At 45.7% G+C, this 23,242-nt stretch overlaps 1 protein-coding gene across 17 annotated transcripts in view; it reads left to right on the forward strand.

The window, feature by feature from the left end:
- The window catches only part of Arntl (aryl hydrocarbon receptor nuclear translocator like), a 99,828-nt gene that overhangs the window by 55,373 nt on the left and 21,213 nt on the right, over positions 1 to 23,242 (forward strand). For 4 of the 17 annotated variants that reach the window (XR_007342331.1, XM_048788376.1, XM_048788373.1 and 1 more), the window contains 8 exons: positions 9,223 to 9,351; positions 12,585 to 12,709; positions 13,356 to 13,503; positions 14,032 to 14,052; positions 15,706 to 15,744; positions 16,047 to 16,088; positions 17,412 to 17,569; positions 19,164 to 19,243. Coding sequence is in view for 16 of the 17 variants with exons in the window: in XM_048788376.1 (XP_048644333.1) it covers positions 13,364 to 13,503; positions 14,032 to 14,052; positions 15,706 to 15,744; positions 16,047 to 16,088; positions 17,412 to 17,569; positions 19,164 to 19,243 (480 nt within the window). In the remaining variant the exon portion in view is untranslated. The other 13 variants (XM_015477643.2, XM_015477646.2, XM_048788379.1 and 10 more) reach the window with 8 other exon arrangements.

The raw sequence follows: 23,242 nt of genomic DNA on the forward strand, positions 1-23,242 counted from the left end.
GTGTGGCTCTTGTCACCCCACAGCCCCCTTTCACTCTGGTGGTGCAGCCCCACCCTGACAGCAGCTGTCAGCGTCCCCTCCTGTGGGCTCCATCTCCATAGGGAAATCACTGTCCTTTGCTTTCTCCATCTCATCTCCCTGAGCAACCCCAAATTCTGTTATTCATCACCGCTGACGTAACTTCCTCATTATCCTAGTCCAAGCTTTCCCTAAAGGATATTTCTCTCTCTCTGTCTGTCTGTCTCTCTTGGTAAAACAAAAGGGTTGGGTTGACTAATTCCATTCACCTTTCAAATTGTTAGGAGTCCGGCAGAGCTTCCTGCTGCAGAACGCTGGCCTCAGGGGTGTCCTTCAGCCCTCTCCCCAACTCCTCTCCCCAACCTGCCTTGCCAGCTCTTCAGTTTTAAGTTCCTCATGCCCCCTGTGGACCCCCTGTCCTCACCATCTGTGAGCTGCTTCCTCCCTAAGTTTCAAGTCTGGATTTGCATCTTTGGCACCAACTCTCCCACAGCCTCCTGCCACTCCTTTTTAACCAGCATGGGGGCGTCCATTTAGTGACCATGGTTGGCTAAACATGCCAAGCGCTTTTCATCATTCATCTTCCCAACAACCCATGGAGGGAAAGGTAATTGCAGCTCCTAGAGAGTCACCTGACTTGCCCAGGACACACAGCCATTAAGTGGCAGAGCTCGGATTGGAACCCAGCTGGGATTGCACTGCTCACCACCCCATCCCACTGCTCCTCATGTACCCAGAGTCCTTGAATTCTTTTGTCCATATTGCCCCCTGCTGTTCCTGATCTGGGGGGGAGAATCCACTAGTCCGAGGTGCCAGGAAGGCTACACCCCTAGGCATCCAACCCTGGATCTGCACCTGGGCCCGACCTCACCTGAGGCCTTACTGCTTGGCAGTGCCCTCCTATACTTCTTCCTGGTCTGTTCTCAGGGCCTGTCCCCTCTTTATAATTGACCTAGAGGTGAATGCCTTGCCAGACGAGACCCTTCAGTATTCCTTTTCTCCACTGCTGAATAGTTTTCCTACTTTCCCCATGTTCTCCAAGGTGTGTGCCTTTCTTCCAAGTCTTGACCCTCCTTGGTCCACCCACTGCTGCCCACCCTAGCTTATCCCCAGCTCCCACCCAGAAACAGAGCACACTTCAGGGGCCTTCCTAACCTGCTCTCTCTCACACCAGCATCTCCCCTTTGCCACTAAACAACAGCAGTGCATTCTTCTGTTTCCTTTAGAACAAGATACTGGTGTTTTTCAGAATTTTCTTCAACTTGAGGCAATAAGTTTTTGGTGAAAAGATTGCTCTTCCCAGAGTCTTTAGGACCAGGTTGTCTTTTCTTACTCTAGCATTTAAAAGCAAAAACAAACAAAAAACAATAAACAGAAAACAGAGTCAGGCTTATGTGTCTTCAATTAACAGGTCCTAGAGTATGACATGTCAATCCTTTTTGGTGTTGAACAGGTTTGTTCCTGTGCACTCTTTGGATGCAGGGGCATGACGAAGCTGAGGGTCAGGAAAAGAGTTTTTGCCTTGTGTGGGCTCCTTCCCACTAAGGTGGCAGGGCAGAAGGAATATGGCAGAGAACTCAACCATCCAGCCAAGTCCTGTAGCCCCAAATGCAATCATTTGTCTGATGTGATACAGAAATGTGTACGTCTCCTCATGCCAGGCCCTGGGCTGGGCGCCAGGGTGCAGAAGAGAGTGAGGCCTGACCCCTGCTCAGGGAGGGGCTACACCTGGGATCTGTCTTTGTAGCTTCAGATCCATTGTCATCCTCCAGGTAATGCAGACAAACCCCAGGGCCCAAGCTGGAGGGAAGACTCTTAGAGAAGAGCCCTGATTCCAGATGCCTGGGGAACAGGCTGAGTGTATAAGGTGCTGAGAGGCAGGGGTGACACCTGACCCAAGAGCATGCATGGGGCAGAGACTCTTCAGAGAAAAGTGGAACAGGAACCTCAGAGCTTGGGCTGTTTCAGAGGAGCCAGTAAAGACATCAGCAGGGAAAGGGAGGCAGGGTCCCAGAAGAGAAGACCTTTAATCCTGAATGGCTTTGCAGAGCTGAGTTCCTCTCAGTGTGCCACATTGATCCCTTGGCTGTTAGATCAAAAAATGTGTGTATGTGTATACTTGGGGAATGAGAAACTTGATTGTCTCTGAATGTCATACTCCATAGTCATCTTTAAAGGTCCAAGAAGCCCTGCAGAAAAGGAACCTGACTATTTAATCCAGTTTTCTCCATATTTAGAAGGCCTCTGCTTCCTCCCCACCCACATATCATTAATTCCCATGGAATTAGTGTTCCAAGGAAGACCTTTGGTAAGCGTTGGTTTGAAGAAGTTTGAAATCCCTAGAATTTTGATGGAAGTCATACCACATAATGGAAAAGTATGGTTTTAATTAAAACCTGGGCTTAAATCCTCAAAAATCCTAGAAAATCATCAGTTTTGGTAAAGTTACTTACCTTCTGGGGCTTAGTTTCCTCATCAGTAAAACAGGAGTGATAACATTAGCTATCTTATAAAGCTATTGTGATGGTTAATGAGAGAATCGTAACAGTTCCCACTTACGAGAGGGCTTCTCGTAGACTAGACACCGTGCTAAACACTGTTATATCTCTCTGTTCACATCACTCGGGGCAGGTAATGTTATCGTACTTATTGTACAGGTCAGAGGCTGGGTGTTGTGCCCAATGTCACACTGCTGGTACATATTGGACCTAAGAGTTGAATGCCAGGTGAAGTCAGGATTTGAAACCCAACCATCATCTCCCATCAACACACCCTCAACCACTGTTGGCTGGAACATACAAGCACTAAGTAGTATCATTGCTTGTTTTAGGATGGTTCCTGGGTGTTTTGCGGGGGCAGGGAGGGAAGGGTTAGTGGTTCCTGAGACTCCATGTCACTCTGAAGTCCTTTTCCTCAAACCTGTGAAAAGAGTCATCTCCTTGATTTGATGTGCACACAGTTGCTTCCATTAGGACCATTGTGTTTGCTCTGCCTTCAGTTTGGGCAGCTGCTTAGCTGTCAGTTGAATGGTGACCACTCCCACTTGTACCATCAGTGCGTCTATATCCAGGACCAAGAGTCCTCCCAGAATTCCAGTGGGACCATAGCTTCTTCTCACTCCTGTACTTCCATGAGAGATGTGGAAAGGTTAAGAAGACATTTCTTTTCTCATTCAGCAAACACCGCTGGAGTTCCTTGCTGGGCTGGGTGCATGTCCTTGGGGAACTTACAGCCTAGCCTATTTCATGATTCGTCATTAGACCTCCGAGTCCCTCTATCTACCCTCTGTGACTGAGGCCGGAACTCTATGGCCTTTCCTCCATCAACTGCATTGTTTGATTCACAAAGTGCCCAGATTCACAAACCCTGTGAGATCTCAACCATCCAGCCAAGTCCTGTAGCCCCAAATGCAATCATTTATCTGATTTGTTTGCTTTCAGGGTCCCCAAGCACCTCAAGCTACCAGTAGGATTGGGTATACAAGTGCCACAAATAGGGCTGTCCCCTAAGCCCCTGACAGCCTGTGCTTAGCCTCCTCTGCTCAGAACACTCTCCTGACATCCCTCCAGTCCATCAGGCAAACACCTGCAACATCTGATCCCAGGTTCGTCTACTCCCTGGTCCCTTTTGCTTCCACTGCTGCCCTCCCCACGTGCGCACACACACACACACACACGCACACGCACACGCACACGCCAGCCAGTAAGCTGATTATTTCCTCATCTGTTCGGCTCATGTGTCCTGCACACGCCCCACGCTAGGAAAAAGCACTCCTTTCTTAAGACCCTTGACTGCCACCTGCTGGAGATATGTCATAAGGGCTCAACAGATCTTTGCCACTTACAAATGCACAGGACCCTGCTGGAGTGGGGTAGTGTGTCCTCACAGTGGCACAGCCCTGCCTATTGTCTTGCCCGTGCTGTCACATGTTTATATAAACATTCATCTCTCCAGTGGCACTGAGGCCATCTTGAACGTATGGACTGTGGATTTCTCCCTGGGTCCTCATTGCCTTAGCTTCTGCTGATCTGGGTACAAACACCTACTACCTCAGGTTCAGAACATCCATGTACTGCAAAGCAAGACAACTAAACTGCCCCATGGAGCATCAAGAGGGTCTTGCAAAGGGGACAGAACCCCACCAGCCTCCTGCCTCTGCTCAGAGGCCACCATCATCTGAACAGATGAGAGCAGCTCAGCCTTCATTCCCTTAGCAAGCTAGGGAAAATGTGACCAAGGCCTCCGCTGGCTCTCTGGTCAAGGAAAGGAAAGCAGTACTTCCAGAGCATGTCCCGCACCCAGGGCCAGCTCCTTGAAAGCTTTGGGAATGCAGAGATGGCAACACATGGCCCCCTGGACAGCCTGGGGTTTGTGGAGAAGTAGACCAGACAGGATAGTCATACTGTCGATTTACTATTAACCACATTTCTCTAAGCCATGCCCTGTTAGGAAACCACATCTCTGAAAGCTGTCAGTCACCCTAGTAACACCATGAGGTTGCACACAGTGTCTTAGCAGAACTCCATCTAACTCACACTGCAGGTGGCACTGGAGGAGAAGAGGAGTTGGGCTTCCGTTGGGGTCCCATTTTAAAAAGAGAGGAACTGGGCTGAGTGAGGGCTGACTATTTCCCTCTTTGCCCCAGCTGCCAGCCACCTCAGAGAGAAAATCTATGTGCTCAGTTCCTACAGTTTTCCTGAACCTGAATTTCTTCTTCTTACAATTTCCCCTCATTTCTTCCCCAGGAATGCTTGTTTTTAGTGTTTGTTTTGTTTTTGTGTTTGTATTTTACTTTTGGGGTGGTTTTTGGAGACAGGATTGGCAGCAGCATGGTGGTTAGGAGCGTCAGCAGTGAAGCCAAGCACACCAGGGTTTCAATCCCCATGAGCCATTTTAAGCAAGATAACTCCTTCTCCAGTCCTTGCTTCTTCATCTGGAAAGTGGGAGTAAGGACACAGTATACAGATTGTCCTGGGTACAGCCCTTTGCTTCAGTCAGCTTTTTTGCAACTGTGACTGAAAGACCTGATAGGAACAATTTTAAGAGGAAAAGTTTATTGGGGAACTCATGGTTTCAGAGGTCTCAGTCCATGGACAGCTGGCTCCATTCCTCAGGAGTCAAGGTGAAGCTAAACCTCATGGTCAAAGAGTGTGGCAGAGGAAAGTAGCTCACATGATGATCAGGAAGCAGACAGAGACAGACTCCACTCACCAGATACATAATATATTCCCCAAAACCACACCCCCAAGACCCACCTCCTCCAGCCAAACCTACCTTCAGTTACCACTCAATTAATCTCCATTAGGGTGTTAATTCACTGACTAGATTAAGGCTCTCATCTCCTCTAAACCTTCTTGCACTGTCTCACAATGAGCTTTTGGGGGATACCTCACATTCAAACTATAACACTTTCCTCCCAAATCAGGCTTGATCTGGCCCTGGGCTCCTAGTCTTTATTTCCTTCTTTCTATGTGTGTCAGCTACTTTCCAATGAATTGTATAGTGGTTATAACTAAGTGACCAACTATTCCAGTTTTGGGGGACAGAAGGATTTCCTGGGTCAGACTTTCAGTGCTCAAATAGGAAGGTCTGAAGCAAACAGACAAGTTGATCACTGTCTTCATCCATTTGTGATGCTATAGATAAATATCACAGACTGGGTAATTTATAAAGAAAAGAAATTTGTTTCTCCATTGTTCTGGAAGCTGGGAAGTCTGATAGCAAGGTGCTGGCATAGGTGAGGGCCTTTGTTTTATGTCATCCCATGGTGGAAGGCAGAAGGAAAAGAGAGCAAGAGGGGGCTGAACTGAGTTTTAAAACAAGCCCACTTGTGAGGGCAGAGCCCCCATGACCTGGTTACCTCCCACCAGCCCCCTCCTCCCCCTACTGCTGCATTGGAGATTAAATTTCCAACACATGAAATTTGAGGAACATATTCAAACTGTAGCAGACACTCTCATAATAGGCAACCTCAGCATCTTGGTTGCTGTCTGCCCAAGAGCTTGACTGCGGGGTAGGGGCGGGGGAGGGAGGCTCTGCCTAGGAAACTGCCAGTCTCATGAGGCTGTCACTTCTGCTTTTAATCATTGATCAGAACAGATGGCAAGGCCAGGCCCGCCCCCCCCACCCACCACCAGGGTGCAGCACAGAATCTTCCCACAAGATGGAGCAGTTAATCACATGAATGTGAAGGCAGTTGACCCAGGTCCCCTTTCTCTTCCTTCAGCCTATGAGGTGCTGGACCAGGAACCTAGGAAAAGAGACAGGTGTCTGCTCTGGACTGAAGGTCTTGGATGTAGTCGGCTTCCTATACACATGGTGGGGTAGGTTTCAGAAGGGACGGCAGCCTTGCCCTCCCCTGCTCAGGGGAATAGCTGAGTCTTCTTTTGGTACCTACTAGTGGGTGACGCCCTTGCCTTGAGCTTCTCAGCAGCTGTGACATCTCTGCAGGAGCAGACAGGCTATAACTCCTCCTCTGGCTGCCTGCTCTTTAGGGTAGATCCATGAAATCCCTTCCCTGTGCTCAGAGGAGTAGGGGCTGAGGTGAGAGAGGCTGCCCCCGGCCCCTGCGTTCTTCCCAGGCACACTGCACAAGGCCCTCTGTGCCCTGCTTTCTGTCTGTCCAGCAGGCCTCACCACCTGCCCTCCCAACACCTTTGGGAAGCTCTGACTCAGAAGTGGGCATGCATGTGCCTCCTGACCACAGGCAGGCTCTCCTGAGAGTGTCCTCACTTGTGCCACTTGCATTGCTGCACCATGGTGGCCCTCTGAACGCACTTCCAGCAAGGTTCCCTCTCGCAGGCGCCTAATGCTTCTGGAGCCCCCTCCTTGACTCAAATCCCTTTTGAAAGTGTAGCTGGGGGTCTTTTGTTTGTTTTGTTTGCAGCGCTGGGGATTGAACCCAGAGCCTCCTGTGCTAGGGAAGTACTTTGACTCTGAGCTACATCCCCAGACATTTCAAAAAGTTTTATTTTGAGACAGGATCTCACTAAGTTGCTGCCTCTAATTTACAATCCTACTGCCTCAGCCTCCCAATTAGCTGAGATTATAGGCGTGTGCCACCATACTCAGCTTGTTTTGTTTTAATTATTGTTCTTACATCTAAGAACACCTTCTTGAAGGGAAAGAATTTTCTAAAGTGAATGTCAAGTATCACAGCAGGTTCAGCTTCCTCACCTTGATTAAGATCCTAAGAAAGTCCTTCTTGACTTTTATTTTATACAGATAGTGCCAAAACCTGTGTTAGCATTTATTCTTATAATTTCAATAAAGTAAATTTGAGTATTGAAAAAATTAATCAATGTAAGACATTTCCTGTGGAGTTTGGTGCTGGAGACTTAGTAGAACCTTCATCTGAGTTTCAGGAAAATGGGCAAGGGGATGAGGTATGGGCATGTTCAGTGACTGCCCCTGGAGTGAGGCTGGGACCTTGGAGGGGAGGCTTTTATAACTAGGACCCTGCTACACGAGGATCAGAACCCTCTGCAGGGAGAGAAGTGAAAGGAAAGCAGTTCCCCAGCGACGGGAGCTAAAGGGAGCCACACCCACAAACAGGTGCAGCCTACAGAGAGGGAAGCCAGTACCCCTACGACCCTCTCAGTGTTAGTATGGCTGGGCTGGGGCAGCAAGGGGAGGTGGGCTACAGATTGAGCAAGGCCTAAGGGTTCCTGCTGGGGAGTTTGGGAATTATCTGGAAGACCTGAGAAGGAGCAGCGAGGCCACCAAAATGTTCTAAGTAAGGGGGAGGGTTCCTGTCTCTGAACACAGTGGGCAGAGTTGGTACTAGAGAGGGGGCAGCCAACAGAGGCAGTGACAGGAGAGAGGGAGGTGGCTGGACCATCCCTCAGAGGGCTGTGGAGTTCTGGGTGTGGGAGGGAGAAGGAGGATGCCCAGAGAGGTTCTGAGTAGCTGATTTGGGGGCTGGGAATGGCATGCCACTCGGAGAGGGTGGAATTGCACACATGAAGTCTGGGGACTTTTTATCTGTTTGCCACTTCTTTACCAACTGAGGCTCCACGGTTTCATGTTGTGTTATTTGCACATGTCTAGACTGGAGTCAACAGAGTTGGACTGAAAGACTCTGAATCAGATTGCAAAGAGGACTAAATCAGGAGGGCAGCAGCAGATCTCTTCCTAGTTCTAGTCCACTTGAAGATCCAGTAATGATCAAGACAGAGGTCATGCTCCGAAGACTGCAAGAATTAGCTGGCAGAATGTGAAATGCCAAAATTTCTGCTTCAGAAGGTCAGGAAAGCCCCATTTAAAGTCTAAATCTTGCTTTTTTCAGGCAGAGCAGGCATGGATCAGGAGGACTGGGAGGCCCTTTCTTCCTTTTAGATCAGTTCTTTCCAGATGCAGGAATCTGTCATGTAGGTCAGAGGGCAGTGAGGGCCCCTTGTTCTGCAAGGGAGGGATGGAGGGCACCACTGACACTTGGCTGATCTGAGCCCTTTGCAGAATTTCTTTCTGTCTTAGCTTCATGTGTGCTGTGCCCAGACAGGCTTGGGGTTCATGGACGTTTTCTTAAATGTATCAGCTGGCTTCCTGTTATTAGTTTCAGATGGCCTTGCCGGCATTTTTTGTGGCTTAATGTTTTCTGTCATCTTCCATTGTTCCTGGTCTTGGGTTCAGGTGACTGCCTTCTCTAATGCAAATGCTGAACAATGTCTTTACCAGTGAATATAGCTCCTGGAAGCCAACCATTCTCTAGCTGTGTGACCTTGACTAATTTCTTTATCTCTCTGTGCCTCAATCTCTTTGTAAAATGGAGAAAACCATAGTATGTACCTCCTTGGTGATTTTCAGGTTTAAATGCATTAATCCACATAAGACAATAAGGATGGTACTTTATGCAAAAGAACACTCTAGTGTTTGCTATTATTACTTAACTCAGTAGGAGAAAAATAAAGCTCAATTACCTTCCTTTCCTTAAGAACATGTCTAAGAATCCATTTTTAGTACTTGGAAGGCATTGTTTTTCACAGAAAATGTCTCCTGCCAGGTTCCTTCATGTATTCGCAGCTTAGGTTTAACAGGGAGCTGAGGATGGCCACGAAGCTGGCTAGCGAGTGCATCTGGAGCGTGGCGATAGACGGACAGTGAGCCTGTCCTGCAGTACTCTCCTGACTCCCTGAGCTGATTTTCAAATTCATTTATTCCAAAGTGACCTGTCTGGGTTTTCTTTTCCTGTGGTTGTCCCTGTAGGTTTTTGGAAGAAGTTGACTGCCTGAGAGGAAATTACAAAAACATGAAAATCGCTTTGAGGTGACCGACAAGTTCAGCAGCCCCTTGCTCCTCCCAGGCTGGCACTGAGGTTGAGAGCTGTCACTTCAGGTAATAAGTAAGTCCCTAACCCCAGCCCCGTGACTGTGATCATTGCTAGCTCGCATTTGCTTGGCTGTTCAAAAATAGGGGGTGGAGGACACCAGTGGCACCTGTGTCTGGCATGTGGCCTAGGAGCCAGGGCTCTTTAAGTCCCCAAGGCCTGGTGGGTGAGTGCTGTACTCATTCTGAGCCCTGCTTCTGTAAATGTTAGCAAGAGCGATGACAATAGTGGCAGCCCCTCAACAGGGTCAGTGGTATTAAGTGTAGTTATCAAGTTCTTCCTGAGGGATGAATTAGAGAGAAAGGCCAAGAAATCTCTGAAAATTAAGGTTAAAAAGAGGAAAAAGATGCATTCTACTAGATATTAAAATGTATTCTAAAGCCTCCCTCTTAACAATGTGTTACTAAATGGAAAGAACTAAATCATGAGAACAGAGGAGAAAGTCTAGAAATACATGACAAATCAATAGAAGTAGCATTTTTCAATTATTGGTAAGACGATCTATGGTCTGATAAATAGTATACCCAGAGGGAAATAAGAAATCCTAACTTTAACTAGTATACCAAAATAATTTCCAAACAGATTAAATTTGTAGATAAAAAAAATAAAATTAAAAGCTTGGTATGATGGAGTACACCTGTAATCCCAGCAACTTGGGAGACTAAGGAGGATCACAAGTTCAAGGCCAGCTTCAGCAATTTAGCAAGACCCTGCCTCAAAATAAAAAAGGGGGCTGGGGCTGTAGCTCAGTGGTAGAGCGCCTGCCTCAAATAATAAAGATATTATGTCCAACTACAACTAAAAATAATTTTTTAAAAATTATTTTTTAAAAATTATTATTTTTTTTAAAGAGAGAGAGAGAGATTTTTTTAATTTTTTTTTTTTTAGTTTTAGGTGGACACAACATCTTTATTTTATTTTATTTTTTTAATGTGGTGCTGAGGATCGAACCCAGCACCCCGTGCATGCCAGGCGAGCATGCTACTGCTTGAGCCACATCCCCAGCCCCCCTAAAAAATTATTTTTAAAAAATAAAAATAAAAAGGGCTAGAGACAAAGTTCAGCGGTACCAGTGCCCCTGGGTTCAATTTCCAATGTTGCAACAAAGGGAATAAAATTATATAAAAGTATTAGTAGAAAGAGCATTTGTATTAATTTCAGGTAAGAAAACATTTTTAAAACATGTCACTTTGAGCACTACACACAAATATCATAAACATGGTTAAAAGGAAAATAAGTATTTGCAACATCTATGATGAACAAAGGACTAGTGTTCCTAACGTGCACACCCTAACATTCCATTGGCTGATGGGACACTGCTATGTGCTAACTCTTTGGTGTTCTAGCACCAAAGAGGCAAAGCCAGAAATCAAGCCAAAGTGCTCTCTGGGCACTTTCAGCCTAGTGGAGAGGACAGCCTGTAAAGAAAGAAAGAAGGGAATTGTTGTAGGTGAAGTCTGGATGAGGGCTGGGTTAGGGTGGGGGATAGATTTCAGCAGGGGCAGGTTGGCAGGGCTCATGTTATACGGCTATTCAGGCTTCACTGATGAAGTGACTGAGCAGAAATGGAGAAGGGAAGGCAGCTGAAATCTAAGGTTCAGCAATAGGTTGTGCTTATGAACTAGATGTAGGCTGTAGAAGAAAGGAGTCAGGGAGGCCTCCAGACTTGGGGCCTGATGACCAGTGGGAAGTACCACATACTGACCCAGGAATGGCTGAAAGCTTGGTGTGGGAAGAACTGGGGTTTTGGTGGTGGATGTTTCGGTTCTCAGTCTCTGTTGCATATTCAAATGGAGATTGATTGGTTATCAAACCTGGATGGCTGGTTAACAAACTTGAATTCGAGGCAACCTCCAGGCTGCAGATAGACATTTTTGGAGTTATCAGAGTATGTCTAGTAGTTGAAACCATGACATGAGGCAGGTGGAGCCCCTAGAGAGTGAATGCAGACAGAGAAGACCCACAACCTGTGGGACTCTCATTTAGAGGTGAGGAAGTTGAGAAAAAAAGCTAAAGATAATGAAAAGGAGTGAACACTGAAGTAGAAGGAGAATCATGAGAAGGTGGCATCTCCCAAGTCAAGAGACTGATGAGGAGAGAGCAGCTCTGCAGGTCACGGCTGGAGGGTCAAGGAGGAAGGGCCATTGGATCTAGCTATCTGGAGGCACTGGGGAACCCAGATAGGGCTGTTTGAATGTGATGATAGGCAAAACAGCCTGATCTGAGTTAGGTCATAGAGAGTCAAACCAAAAAAACTGGAGACATAGAAAATGGAATAATAGCTAAAGGAGGATAGTGTTCAAAAGTTTGTTTTTCCCAAGATAGGAGTTATATAACATGGATGTTTAACCAAATGGGAATAGTCCAGTAGTGTAGGGAAAGTGGATGATGCTGGATTGGGCTCAGGTCAGGGTTCTGGAATGATGGTCTTGGGTAAGTGAGAGAGGCAGAATTGGATCAGGAGTCAGGGCAAAGGGATCCTCAACACCAGCATCTAGGTGGCTGGTGCATGTGGTCCTGGCATCTTTTCTCAGTTAAATAAGAAGCAAAGTTATCAGGACTCAGGATGTGGTTCACTGGTAGAATGCTAGCCGGTATGCATGAGGCCCTGGTCCCAGCACTGCCAAAATAAAAAAAAAAATAAAATAAAAAAGCAAAGCTATGGGCTGAGAGTGAGGACCAGGGAGATGTTAGAAGTTTGAAGAAAAGAGAAAGTATGAAGTCTTTGATAGCAGAGGGGAGAGTAAACGCTCAGGGAGTGAAGGCTGCCAGCAGCCCTGCAGGTATCTGAGATGTACATTTTCTCTTGTCATATCCAGGGGCGCAGGCGAAAACGGGATGGAAGGCCATCATGGTAGAGAAGTGGAGCATGAGTAGACACAGGGGAAGACAGAAATATCTATAAACCTAGGACAAGAAAAACAATGACCTCCCCCCTTTCAAGATGGCAAGAGCTTTTGGGGGATAGAAATTATTTGAGCTTTCCAGGAACTCAGGGTTTAAGTGGGTTCTACAATGTACAATGTGGGTACCCTTTTGGCCCATCAGCCCCACTTTTATAAATTTATTCCAAGAGATAATAGCTCAAATGCACAGAGATACATGCACAGAGATGTTCACTCTGCAGTGCTTATAAATGTGAAAAGTTGGCAAACCCAACCAGAAGGGACAGGTTGACTAAGCCTCCTGTATCACAGTGATAGTGGAAGGCAAGACTCACACTTATCTTCTTGTTTTTCAGATGAGGGAACTTGGGCCTAGAGGGAAGGAGTGACAGCTCCAGTCAGATCCCCTGGAGCTGAGAGCCCTGACTGCCTGCAGGGCCCAGCCTCTTCAACTGGGTCTGGAGTTGGAGTTCCTTAGAAGGTACTTCTCATCCTTTTTTGTGGGCCAACTTACTATGTACTTATAAAATACAAATTCTCAAAATACTTTGCATATTTGTTTATGACACCTATATTTTATTATGCAAGGGAAGGGTGGATATAAAAGGACATTGGGGAGACAGGACAGACTTTGCCTGGGCTGAGGATAGAGAAGAACCACATTGACTCGCCCAAGTAGAATTTTCTTGTATTTTCTGCTTTCCTACAGTTTTTTTGTAAGTCGTAACAAAAACACAAAGATAACAAGTATCATGTTCATTTGTTATATTGATCATATATTTATTGATTAGAAGGAAATAAAATAGGAGTGGCAGAGGATATACAGGACACAGGTTGTCTCCTAGTCCCTGGTTTCCGGTATAGTTCTTCCATGGCCCGCCCAATTCAGGACCTAGAGAAGTCACCCAGCGTGTCTGGGCTTTTGTCTTTACCAGAAAAATGAGAAGATGAGCCTAAATTACCTACAAAACTTTTAAAATAAATGAGATGATCTTTCCATTCTGCTATGTGCCTGTCCAGGGCTGACTGGGTTAGATATGTTAGTGCCAGAAACCAGCCCCAGTGTCTCTCACCGCCGTCCAGGACCTCCACCACTTGACATCAATGCCCCCTTGTAACTATTCCAGAGCTCCCAATGGCGGACCAGAGAATGGACATTTCCTCGACAATCAGTGACTTCATGTCCCCAGGCCCCACCGACCTACTCTCCAGCTCCCTTGGCACCAGTGGTGTGGATTGCAACCGCAAGCGGAAAGGCAGCTCCACTGACTACCAGTAAGGCCTCTGGGCTCGTTTTCCTCTTGCTAAACTTGGCATCAGTGGATGGGTGTGGAGATTTTAGGGCCAGCCCCCATTTCTCTCGGGAGAAGGGACGGGAAGGAAAGGTCCAACTCTAGTGCCGTGCAGTTGGTTTGGGCTTTATATTCTCCTGGATTGCAAGCAAGGAGGGAGGCTCTGGCACTGCTGAGGTGTCTACATCCCCCTCCCATCCCCAGATTATTCCACATTAAGGAAAAAAACAGCCTTCACGCCAAATTCTGCCTTTTACTGCTTTCCCCCTGTTCCTTTGCTCCTTCGAGCAGGAGGGCTGAGTCTATGGATGTAATCTCAGGGGTTTCAAAGAGAGCTCTCCCAAGGCCTCTCTTGAGGAAGATAGCAAGTACCAGGTGCTTAATTAATGTGTGTGGAATGGATGAGTGGAGGTCATCTCTGCAAACAGCTAGGAACATTGACATTGTCCTTAAACATTACTTTAATTAGTATGTACCTATTATGTTAAATAGTATTTCTGTTTCTTTTTAGACTTGATGACTTTTCTTTTGAGTAAGTAAATTTTCCCACTCTCCGTCCACTCTTCTGCATCTGTACGAACTCCTAGGGAGGAAGGCAGCATACATAGAACATTTCAAAGGCACATTACATTTTGCTGAGGCAACTGCGTGGGATCTTACCCAAATGTCCACTTAAGAGGTTTTCTTTTGTTTAATGAGGGAAAATCTCCAAGGAGGTATCCCCCCTACAGCAGATGTCCTTTCTGCTGAAGTTCACAGGTCGAATTTGGGGAGCACAATGGCTGGAGGTCAGATGCCCACTAGGAGATGCTATGATTAATATGTAAGTTATCCCAGATCATTGAGAGAGCCAACGCCCAGGGGATGGAGAGTGGGTGTGAGGACTGAGGGGATTCTTCCGTAGCACTAACTCCCCAACAGAGACCGGGACATTTTTCGTGAACCCTTTGTCTCAGGCAAGTGCCAATGGAGCCACTGACATGTTCTAAGACCTCTGTTACCTGGACCTGTGGTTTCCAACCTTGTCACCACCCAATACCCTTCCGGTTTTCCTCAGGACCCCCATTTGCAAACCTGCTGTCATTCGTGGAGACTCAGTCACTTAAGCAACCATATCCCTTTCCCTGCTGTTTTCCTATGCTAAGACCATGATCATCTCCTCATCTGAAACAGTCAGCCTGACCTGAGTGACACATACAATTTCAGGGAAAAGGAGGGGGCTTGTTTTCTGATGAGGCCTGTGTGATTTCCTCTGTGTCCTAAGGCCTCTGGAGTAACTTTGCCTTGAGGGACACAGGGCACTCGCTGGGATCCACTGTTCTAGAATACCGCTGATTTTGACCCAGCATTCCTAAGACTAGTTCACATTGTTAGGAGGGTCATAATCCCTCCTTCTTATGGGGTAAAGGAAAAAGGAGAGAAACCCAAGTGACAGTCAGTGCCCACCTGTTAAACATATGGGCCGGAGAAGGTTCGACCTGACCCCCAGGAGAGTTTGGAACTCTTTCCTCAGGGAATTGCAATCTATTTTTATTGAACCACAAGATGCCATGAAACTTGGATTTCTGGGGTCTGTGAAAGCGAGGCAGATCCTTGTTGTGATCCTAGGCTCCACACTCCCCTCCACTCCAACTCCACAAGCCTCAGGGTTCCCACCTAGCTGAAAGTATAACGTTTGGTAGCAGTGCCTTTGGAACGCTGCCTGGGGCTCTGCTCAGTACTCCTTTGTCAGTGCTTCATTAGTCCCTCCTCACCTACCCCGCACCAGGTAGATATATATGCACACATATCTTTGATGCTTGATATGTTTTGCAAATGAAATAAGCTCCATTTATCCAGAATGACTAGGGAATGAAGTGTTAATAGGCACTTGGATACTCTGGCTAAGAGTTTCCATAAACATGTGTATTCCCAATTTTGAAATAGTGAGAATATGGTAGAGTATATTTAACACATAAACTCTATTGAGACTTTTGTTTGATAATGTCAAAAGCCAGACCAGGTTTTGTAGCAGGTTCAACTTAATTTTTTTTTTTTTTGGTCTTATTCATCATTCATGTATACTCTAGCTATTTGAGCTCTCAAATTGTTTGGTTTCTGGATAAATGAGAGCCTTCTGTGCTGTGATCAGAAGCCATTCTGTATGTCTTTATTAACATGCAGTCACGTCCTCTTGTTTTTGCAGAGAAAGCATGGACACAGACAAAGATGACCCTCATGGAAGGTACCATGAACCTAGTAATTTGAACTTTAGTGTCCTTATAGCCATTTTCTTTGCACGATTACATGTTCTATTACTTGGGGCATGTTCTACCTTGTCTCAATTGGAAATAAGCAGAAGGTCATGAGCCTCTGGGCTCAAGACTGTCTCCCTCCACCCCAGTCCCCAATGTGGCTAACAATCAGGAGTCCTCGTGTGTCTGTGGAGAGGTTACGGGGATCTTGCAGGAAGGAAAATGGAAAGGTGTAACTTTGCCGCACATCTGCTGGGGGTTGCATTTCCATCTTTCTCTTTCTTTTTTCCAGGTTAGAATATACAGAGCATCAGGGAAGGATCAAGAATGCAAGGTGAGCTTGGGCCCTTGTTTTGTCTAGACTGCTCTGGTCCTGGCTGCATAGAGGGTGGCTGAGGAGGCTCTGTGCCGTTGCTCCCTGTCTGCAGAGTCTTCTGGGCACTGGCACATCCTTAGGGACATTGAGAGGAGGTAGTGGGCCTTGGTTGAATGTAGTCTTCTGCTGTCTATTGCCTCCAGACTGAGCTGGACTTCACTTATTGCCATCTAAGCATATTTAACCTGCAGAAAATTAGTCTAGGCTAGTTTTTCCCACCTCCAGAAGGTTACTCCTTCCTGACCGAGGGCCCTCCAGAGGAGACATGACTCAGTGACCCATCCCATCCCTGGGCTGCGCCCTGCCTCCCACGGGAGCCCTTATGACACAGTAAATTGCATCTGAAGGCCAGACCTAGGGCACATCCTGCTCCCTTGAGTAGGTCTTAACTTGGTCCTCCCTGCCTCCAGCCATACTTATTGACCTCTTCTCATTGGGCCCTCAAGCTTCCCTGCCATCAGTACCAGGGCCATCTGCGCCTGTATAATGACACAGAAGTAGGGGCCTGCAGAAAGTAGCTAACTTTTTAAGTCCACTGCGACTTCTAGCCTTTCCCTTGCAGACCAGACTTTGCAGGAGGTCCCACCCTCTGTAGCTACATATCCATTGTTGGTGTACCTCCTTAGGAGGACAATTACAAATGGCAGGGAAGTGTCTTCCTGCCAAGGTGGGTGGCCACTCCCATGAGGGAGTAGTGTGACATCCCTCAGAGAAGCTTGGGGACTGGTGTGGGGTAGCATCTGCTGTACCTAGATGGGCCCTGGTTGATCCAAGGATGGCAGTGTTGATACAGGCCCCTCAGTCAATGATTCTCAGACAAGAAAGAAGTGATGCCCTCTGCAGGCCACACAGCAGGCTCTGCGTAGGCCTCAGAGGCACTCACTAGGGGACGTGGGGCACTCGCTGTGGCTGTTCTGGGTGTTTAATCCTGTTAAACCTCCACCTCCATTCTTCCCTCCTTCCACCCCCATCTCAAAATCCAATTTTATAGATATTGAGAGGAAAAGCAATGAGGAGAAATTAACAATTCAGTTTACTGTGAAAGGGAAATTCTTTTTCTTAATTCTAAGGATAAGATGAGCCTAAAAAAAACTAATTCTGACATGACAGTGAAACCATTTTGGGGTGACTTTAGTAGAAAAGTATAATTTGAATAATTTTGCAAATTCTAAATTTACCTGTTAGATGAATAATGAAAACAGTTACAACTCATTTATTTTTGTCATCGTTTCCTTGATGCTTGCACATGTTTTATAAGAAATCATTTTTCATCTTGTTCAGGGAAGCTCACAGTCAGATTGAAAAGAGGCGTCGGGATAAAATGAACAGTTTTATTGATGAATTGGCTTCTTTGGTACCAACGTGTAATGCGATGTCCAGGAAATTAGATAAACTGACCGTGCTAAGGATGGCCGTTCAGCACATGAAAACATTAAGAGGTGAGACCCTGGGCTTTATTGTCCTTTACGTCCTTGCCCACAAACGATACCTAGAAGTTCCTGAGTCCCTCAAGAAAATGGTGATTACTTGCAAATGTGTAGCCCTTTGCTTTTTGGAAATAGATAATGATGCCAAAGAAGCAATTATTGAGTATATGTGGGTACTGAGATGCAGTTTTGCAATCAGACTTCAGCTGTAAGCTTTGCATACCTCTCTGAATGCACATGTTGCTGAGCTTTTGCGTATCAGAGGGCACCACTGATATCCCATCTTACATGTGCATGTATTGGGTCCCACCCTTGCACTTATAAAGATCAGAAATGTGGGTGCACACAGTGATGCAGAAAAGTCAGTTTCAGTTCTTAAGAGAAACATTTAACATGACTTCTTTGAAGAGTGAGTCACTGGTTGATAAGTTTTATTCTTGCTAAGTTTTATTGTCAGGAATGAACACTGATGATATTTTCATCTTCCTGGAATTTTCCCGAACTAGATTGACTCTTTATGAGGGAGGCAGTATTTTCCTTCTTTGCTGAGTGTGGGGAGGGTGAGAAAACAGAGGCAGAAAAGTGGAAGTGACTTATCCAAACCACAGGAGAATCTGAAATATATCAGGCATTTTAGTGAATGCTGTTCCTGGAATTTTCCATAGTTAGACTTGGACTATTAAATGAAATTGGAAAGTGGGTACTCAGTCATATCTGACATGTGTGGTAAAAGAGTCCCATCTAATATTTGATGAGGCCACCAGAAATAAGAAGTAGTTGTTTTTGTTTGTTTGTTTGTTTCTGATTTTTTATCGTTATTCCAAAAGAGATGAATGTTGTATCTTAGGCTTGAAGAATGCATTCAAAAATTCATTTTAGCAAAGATGATATAGGTTATTACGAACTAAATTAAATTGGAAGGGAAAAACGTAGAAAAGTTCAAGGTATAATAGAGCTGCTTCATTTTATTCCTTTGCTATCCTACACATGGTTCTGAAGCTTCCATGTCATTTACTGCTGGCATTTTTCTGTTATTTTTCTCCTGAAAAATACCAGATTAACAGCCTTTTAAACACAGTCTTGTCCCCTTTCAGTCCTGGGCGCTGGAGCTGCACTGTGATAGCAGCTAAGCTCATTAACTACCCCCACCAAGAGGAGCACATGCTCAGGGACCTCTGTAGTTCATTGCTCAGGGCCTGGGTGACCGGACTGTTTCTCAGGAAGGAACATTTAGAGTGGTGACTTGACGGACTGATAGACAACTCCCAATATGGAGCTTGGGAGGTGGGAACCCTCCCAGGAGCCTCTACCAGTTTGCAAAATTAAAAACTTCCTCCTATTATCTCTTGGTGTTCCCCATAAGAAAAGCACGCTTGTTAAAGCTCATGCCGGCCACATTGTTCTCTTTCCAAGGGAGTTCTCCTTGGCATGGTAAGATTCTGCCTAAAACCAGATCTAGCCCTGTCTCATTGAAGTAAAAAGAAGACAAAATGTAAATCCTAGCTAGTAGGGTCTAGGCTTCATCCAGAAGGTTTGAGGTAGTGAAGTAGAGTGAGATACTGTCTGAACATAAAATCTATCAACTCTTCCTCTTTCTTCCTCCTAGGTGCCACCAATCCATATACAGAAGCAAACTATAAACCAACGTTTCTATCAGATGATGAATTGAAACACCTCATTCTCAGGGTAGGTCATAGCTATGGAATTATTTTCCACAACATTGATTTTTATAAATTTAGAGTGAGTGCCTGCATGTGGGGAGTTGGTGTCAACACTGAGTTCTTTAGGATCCTAGTCCTCAGGTCTCTACTGCCACCTTATTGTTTGGGCAGACTTCATGTTCCTTCCACAGAACCTTTCGCCCCTGTTCTGACATTGCTTAAGCAAAAATGGAAGGTCTGTGCTATTGTGATTTTAACCCAGGAGAGGCCGGATTTTGTTAAAAATAGGAGAGAATAAGAGTCACATTTCTGCATCAAGGTTTTAGAAAGGGGACTAAAACTGATGACAGTTGAAACTTTCTCTTGTCTTGATATAACCACTGGCACAAAAATGTCCACCTAAATCTTTATACCAAAATCCATCACAACAACAAAACACCAAGAGGAAAATGAAAGAGGCACATGCTTTCCTCTGCTTGACTTTGGTGCTCTGTCTTGCTCAGTCTCTGCACACAGATGATTGAGATGGTGCCATGGGGACTTGCTGACTTTCAGGGTGAGGTCTGCACAAAGCTCCAAGGCATGTTGCTGGATAGAGTAAGATCAACTTGAAAATTGAAGGGAACGAAATGGAAAGACATGTCCTCTTGCATACTGTAAAATGAGAAATAGAAAAAATGTTAACTGAAAGGAAGGATGTCTGCCTCCTCCTTACACACAGCCAGGGCCAGCCTTCCCCATCCAGCCACCTACAGCATCTGGCCCCCATCTTTCAGATGCCATCAGGTGCATTCTGGGTGGTATGGCAGTAGACTGTCTCCCATCGTTCAGCAGAAGTTTACAAAACCCCTGGATAGAGGGCAGCCCAGCTGGATCTTTGGATCACTGCTATCCATTTTCAACTCAAGCTAGCTTCAGATGCTCTGTAAGTCTGGCCCATAACACATCATAGAATTCTCTCTTCATTCCCTCATGATGCGCTCTATTAAGCAGGAAAGCTTTCAGCTGCAAGGAACCATGGATATGATAAATAAATGCAGATGTTTTTCTCAAATGTAAGTGGTTCCACATAGGTTCTGTGGAGGTTACTGTGTTGGTTATTGAGGTCAGCAGGAACCAGGCTCTTTTATGGGGTTGGGGAGGCTTTAGACTATCTTTCCTTTTTATCAGGAAAGGATATGCCTTCCCAGACGATTTCATGTCTAGAAATATGTCACTTGGTCACCCCTAGCTGTAGGGCAGGGTGCAGACAGAAGCAAGTATACAGATTTCCTGCTATACATGATGAAGCTAAGCAGAGAGAAGGACATGAGAGCAGGAACTGACCCCCCAAAAGTATCTGCCATAACACTGTCCAAAGCCACATCCATTTGTTAGATTTCCCTGCACGAGTGGCTCACACAACCCAGCTCATCACTTAGGCTGATGTCTGGTTGGCCTGAGGTTGAGTGGTGTCATAGAAGTCACCTTATTACTGCCACATTTTGGGCAGCTTCAATACTGCTCCTTCCTAGTTCTCTTGTACATGAAATAATGTTAAGTGAGGCTTTTTACATCTTGTACAGATGCAGTTTGTGTCTGAACTTAGGACTTCTCTTTTATCTCTGTTGCATTCTATTTTTTGGATGGCTATACTATACTATCCAGCTTGTCATTAACAACCCTTTGAATCTTTATGTGACATGTGGTCTGCTAGGCATGCCTCTGTGCCCTTAATGCTCTTTTATTCACCAATTGAGCAAGCATTTTTGTATCTTTGCTGGTTATATGGTACCGTGGGCAAGCATTTTTATTCACTAGTTAGGCAAGCATTTTTGTATCTTTGCTGGTTAATGGTACCGTGCCAGGAACATCCAAATCAGTGGGGCTTCAGGTGGGGCTCAGGTTTCCTAGCAAGTGAGTGATGGTCCTTTGGCTACTACTCCCAGGACAGTTATTCAGATATCCAACTCGCCCCTACCTCCTCGTCCTTTCCATAAAGCTTTGTTCTCAGGGAGGTTCTCACTGAAGTAAAAGTTAAACTAGGTCTGAGCATCTCTGGAGCTGCTGTCCGGGCTGCCTTCATAGACATTTGACCTGTGCAGTCACCTAGGGCCCCTGCTTGCTTGAATGCTCTGTTGTCCACCTTGAAAAGCTTGATTTTTTGAACAAGGATATCTGCATTTTCATTTTGTATTAGACCCCTCAAATTATGTCGCTGGCTCCGATTAGCATATTAAGAATTTGAAAATTTTTAGGGCAAAAAAAAGTGTGTGTGTGTGTGTGTGTGTGTGTGTAATGTTCCTTTTGAAATGTCACATTTAATAATTTTTTGTTGCTGCTTTTAAAAATAATTTCCTATCAGATGCCTGCATTGATCAGGGTCTAGAACAAGGATTATATTCCTATTCAAGCTGAGCTCCTCCTTGGACTTTTCTTCTACTCCTCTGTTTTGTACACCTCATGGGCTCTGTCTTCCCTGGTGAAGCTTGTTTCACCTCAATGGCACATATCAGTGGCTGTGAAATACTGTCCAACCCCTTAACACTTAACACTGCCAGGTGTCCAGTAGCCAGAAATTTACTCCATAGAAAGCAGACTCCACTCAAGTGATGTCAGACCAGACCCATTAGTCAGCAGGTAGTAGACTTCCACTAGTGCCAATCTGACTAACCACTCTCTTTATCTAGTGCTTTCAAAATATCTTTTAAAAACTGTGTCATGGTCAGTCAGCCTGACCAGCTTATAATGTCTAGATACTCTACGAAAATGAGGCAGACGCTACCAGGACCTCTGTGCCACTTACTCACTAGTATCATGTTCCCCAAGGAGGCCTGCCCTGACTGTCCTTGTATACTTTGGAGCTAGTGGTGTTCTCCCAACCCCTGCTCTTCAGCTGTCCCCTAGGGCTCAGCTCCTGCACCTGGGATCTGTTTGCTAGAGTGCGGCAGAGTGGGACTGCGCGGAGCCTCCCCTGCATGGACTGCTGTCACTGGCCTTCACAACCCACTCACTCTCCCCTGCATATGTTGAAATCCTCTTTGCTGATGCCTTAGTTCAGGCCTGACTGCCCAGTATTCCCACCAGGATGTCTCAGTCACCTTTTTCCCAGACCCGTTTTGTACCAAATAACCACATCCGTGAAAGCCCTTTTCCTATGAGATATCAGATTGTCTGCAAGATGAATAAGGAAGTTATGAGGGCCTTATTTTTTGACAGAATGAGGCTTCCAGCAGATGGTGCTTGGAAAGTTACTTCCCCTTTACTATCGTCCTTTGCCCCTGGGTCAGCTTAGGGACCTGACTTAGGGAAGGATCCTCCCCAAAGTCCTCTGGCTGGGTGGCCTGCCAGGCTGTCCTGGCAGTAATGATTCTGTTTCCCTTTCACTCCCTCCTTCTAGCCCACACCGTTCTTTTACCTTCTGGAGCATGAATTCATTTCCTAGTTCTTTGAATTAAACTATATCCCAAAGGCCCTTTTGTAGAAAAGAGAACAGCATTTCTCTAGCTTCTTGTAAAGAACTGACTGAAGACTTGTGAATAACGTAAGCAATGAACCCACTGTGCATTAGGAGAGCAGAGTCTTAAAGGCAAGGGTGTGATGGAGTAGGAAGCACTCTCCTTGTCACCAGAAGACCCTTGCACACACAGACAGAATAGCCTGTGCTCTCGGGCACTGTAGCTTTGGCATCCACCTGCATCAGTCACTCTGCCAAACATCCCATCTCCGTACCTGTCTTTGTTGGCATCAAAGATTTTTTACCTGTATTTAAGCTGAAGAAAGAATAAGAAGAATCTAATGGGAATTTTTTTCTTTTTTTGTCTCACTTAGAATACAAATGGCCCAGCTCTAGCTTGAGGAATAATATTTGAGGGCAGTAGTTTCCAACCCTGTGTACATTTGAATCATGGGATGAGGGTTAAAAAAATACCAGTGACCTAGTCCTTTGCCAGAACATCAGCCTAAAAATGAAAACAAAACCACTACTCCCAATGTTGAGAACTACAGTTCTGGAGAGCTCCCAGTCACTAAAGGTGTTCAAGTT

Source organism: Marmota marmota, unplaced genomic scaffold (assembly GCF_001458135.2).
Source record: "Marmota marmota marmota unplaced genomic scaffold, marMar, whole genome shotgun sequence".
Taxonomy (NCBI): Eukaryota; Metazoa; Chordata; class Mammalia; order Rodentia; family Sciuridae; genus Marmota; species Marmota marmota.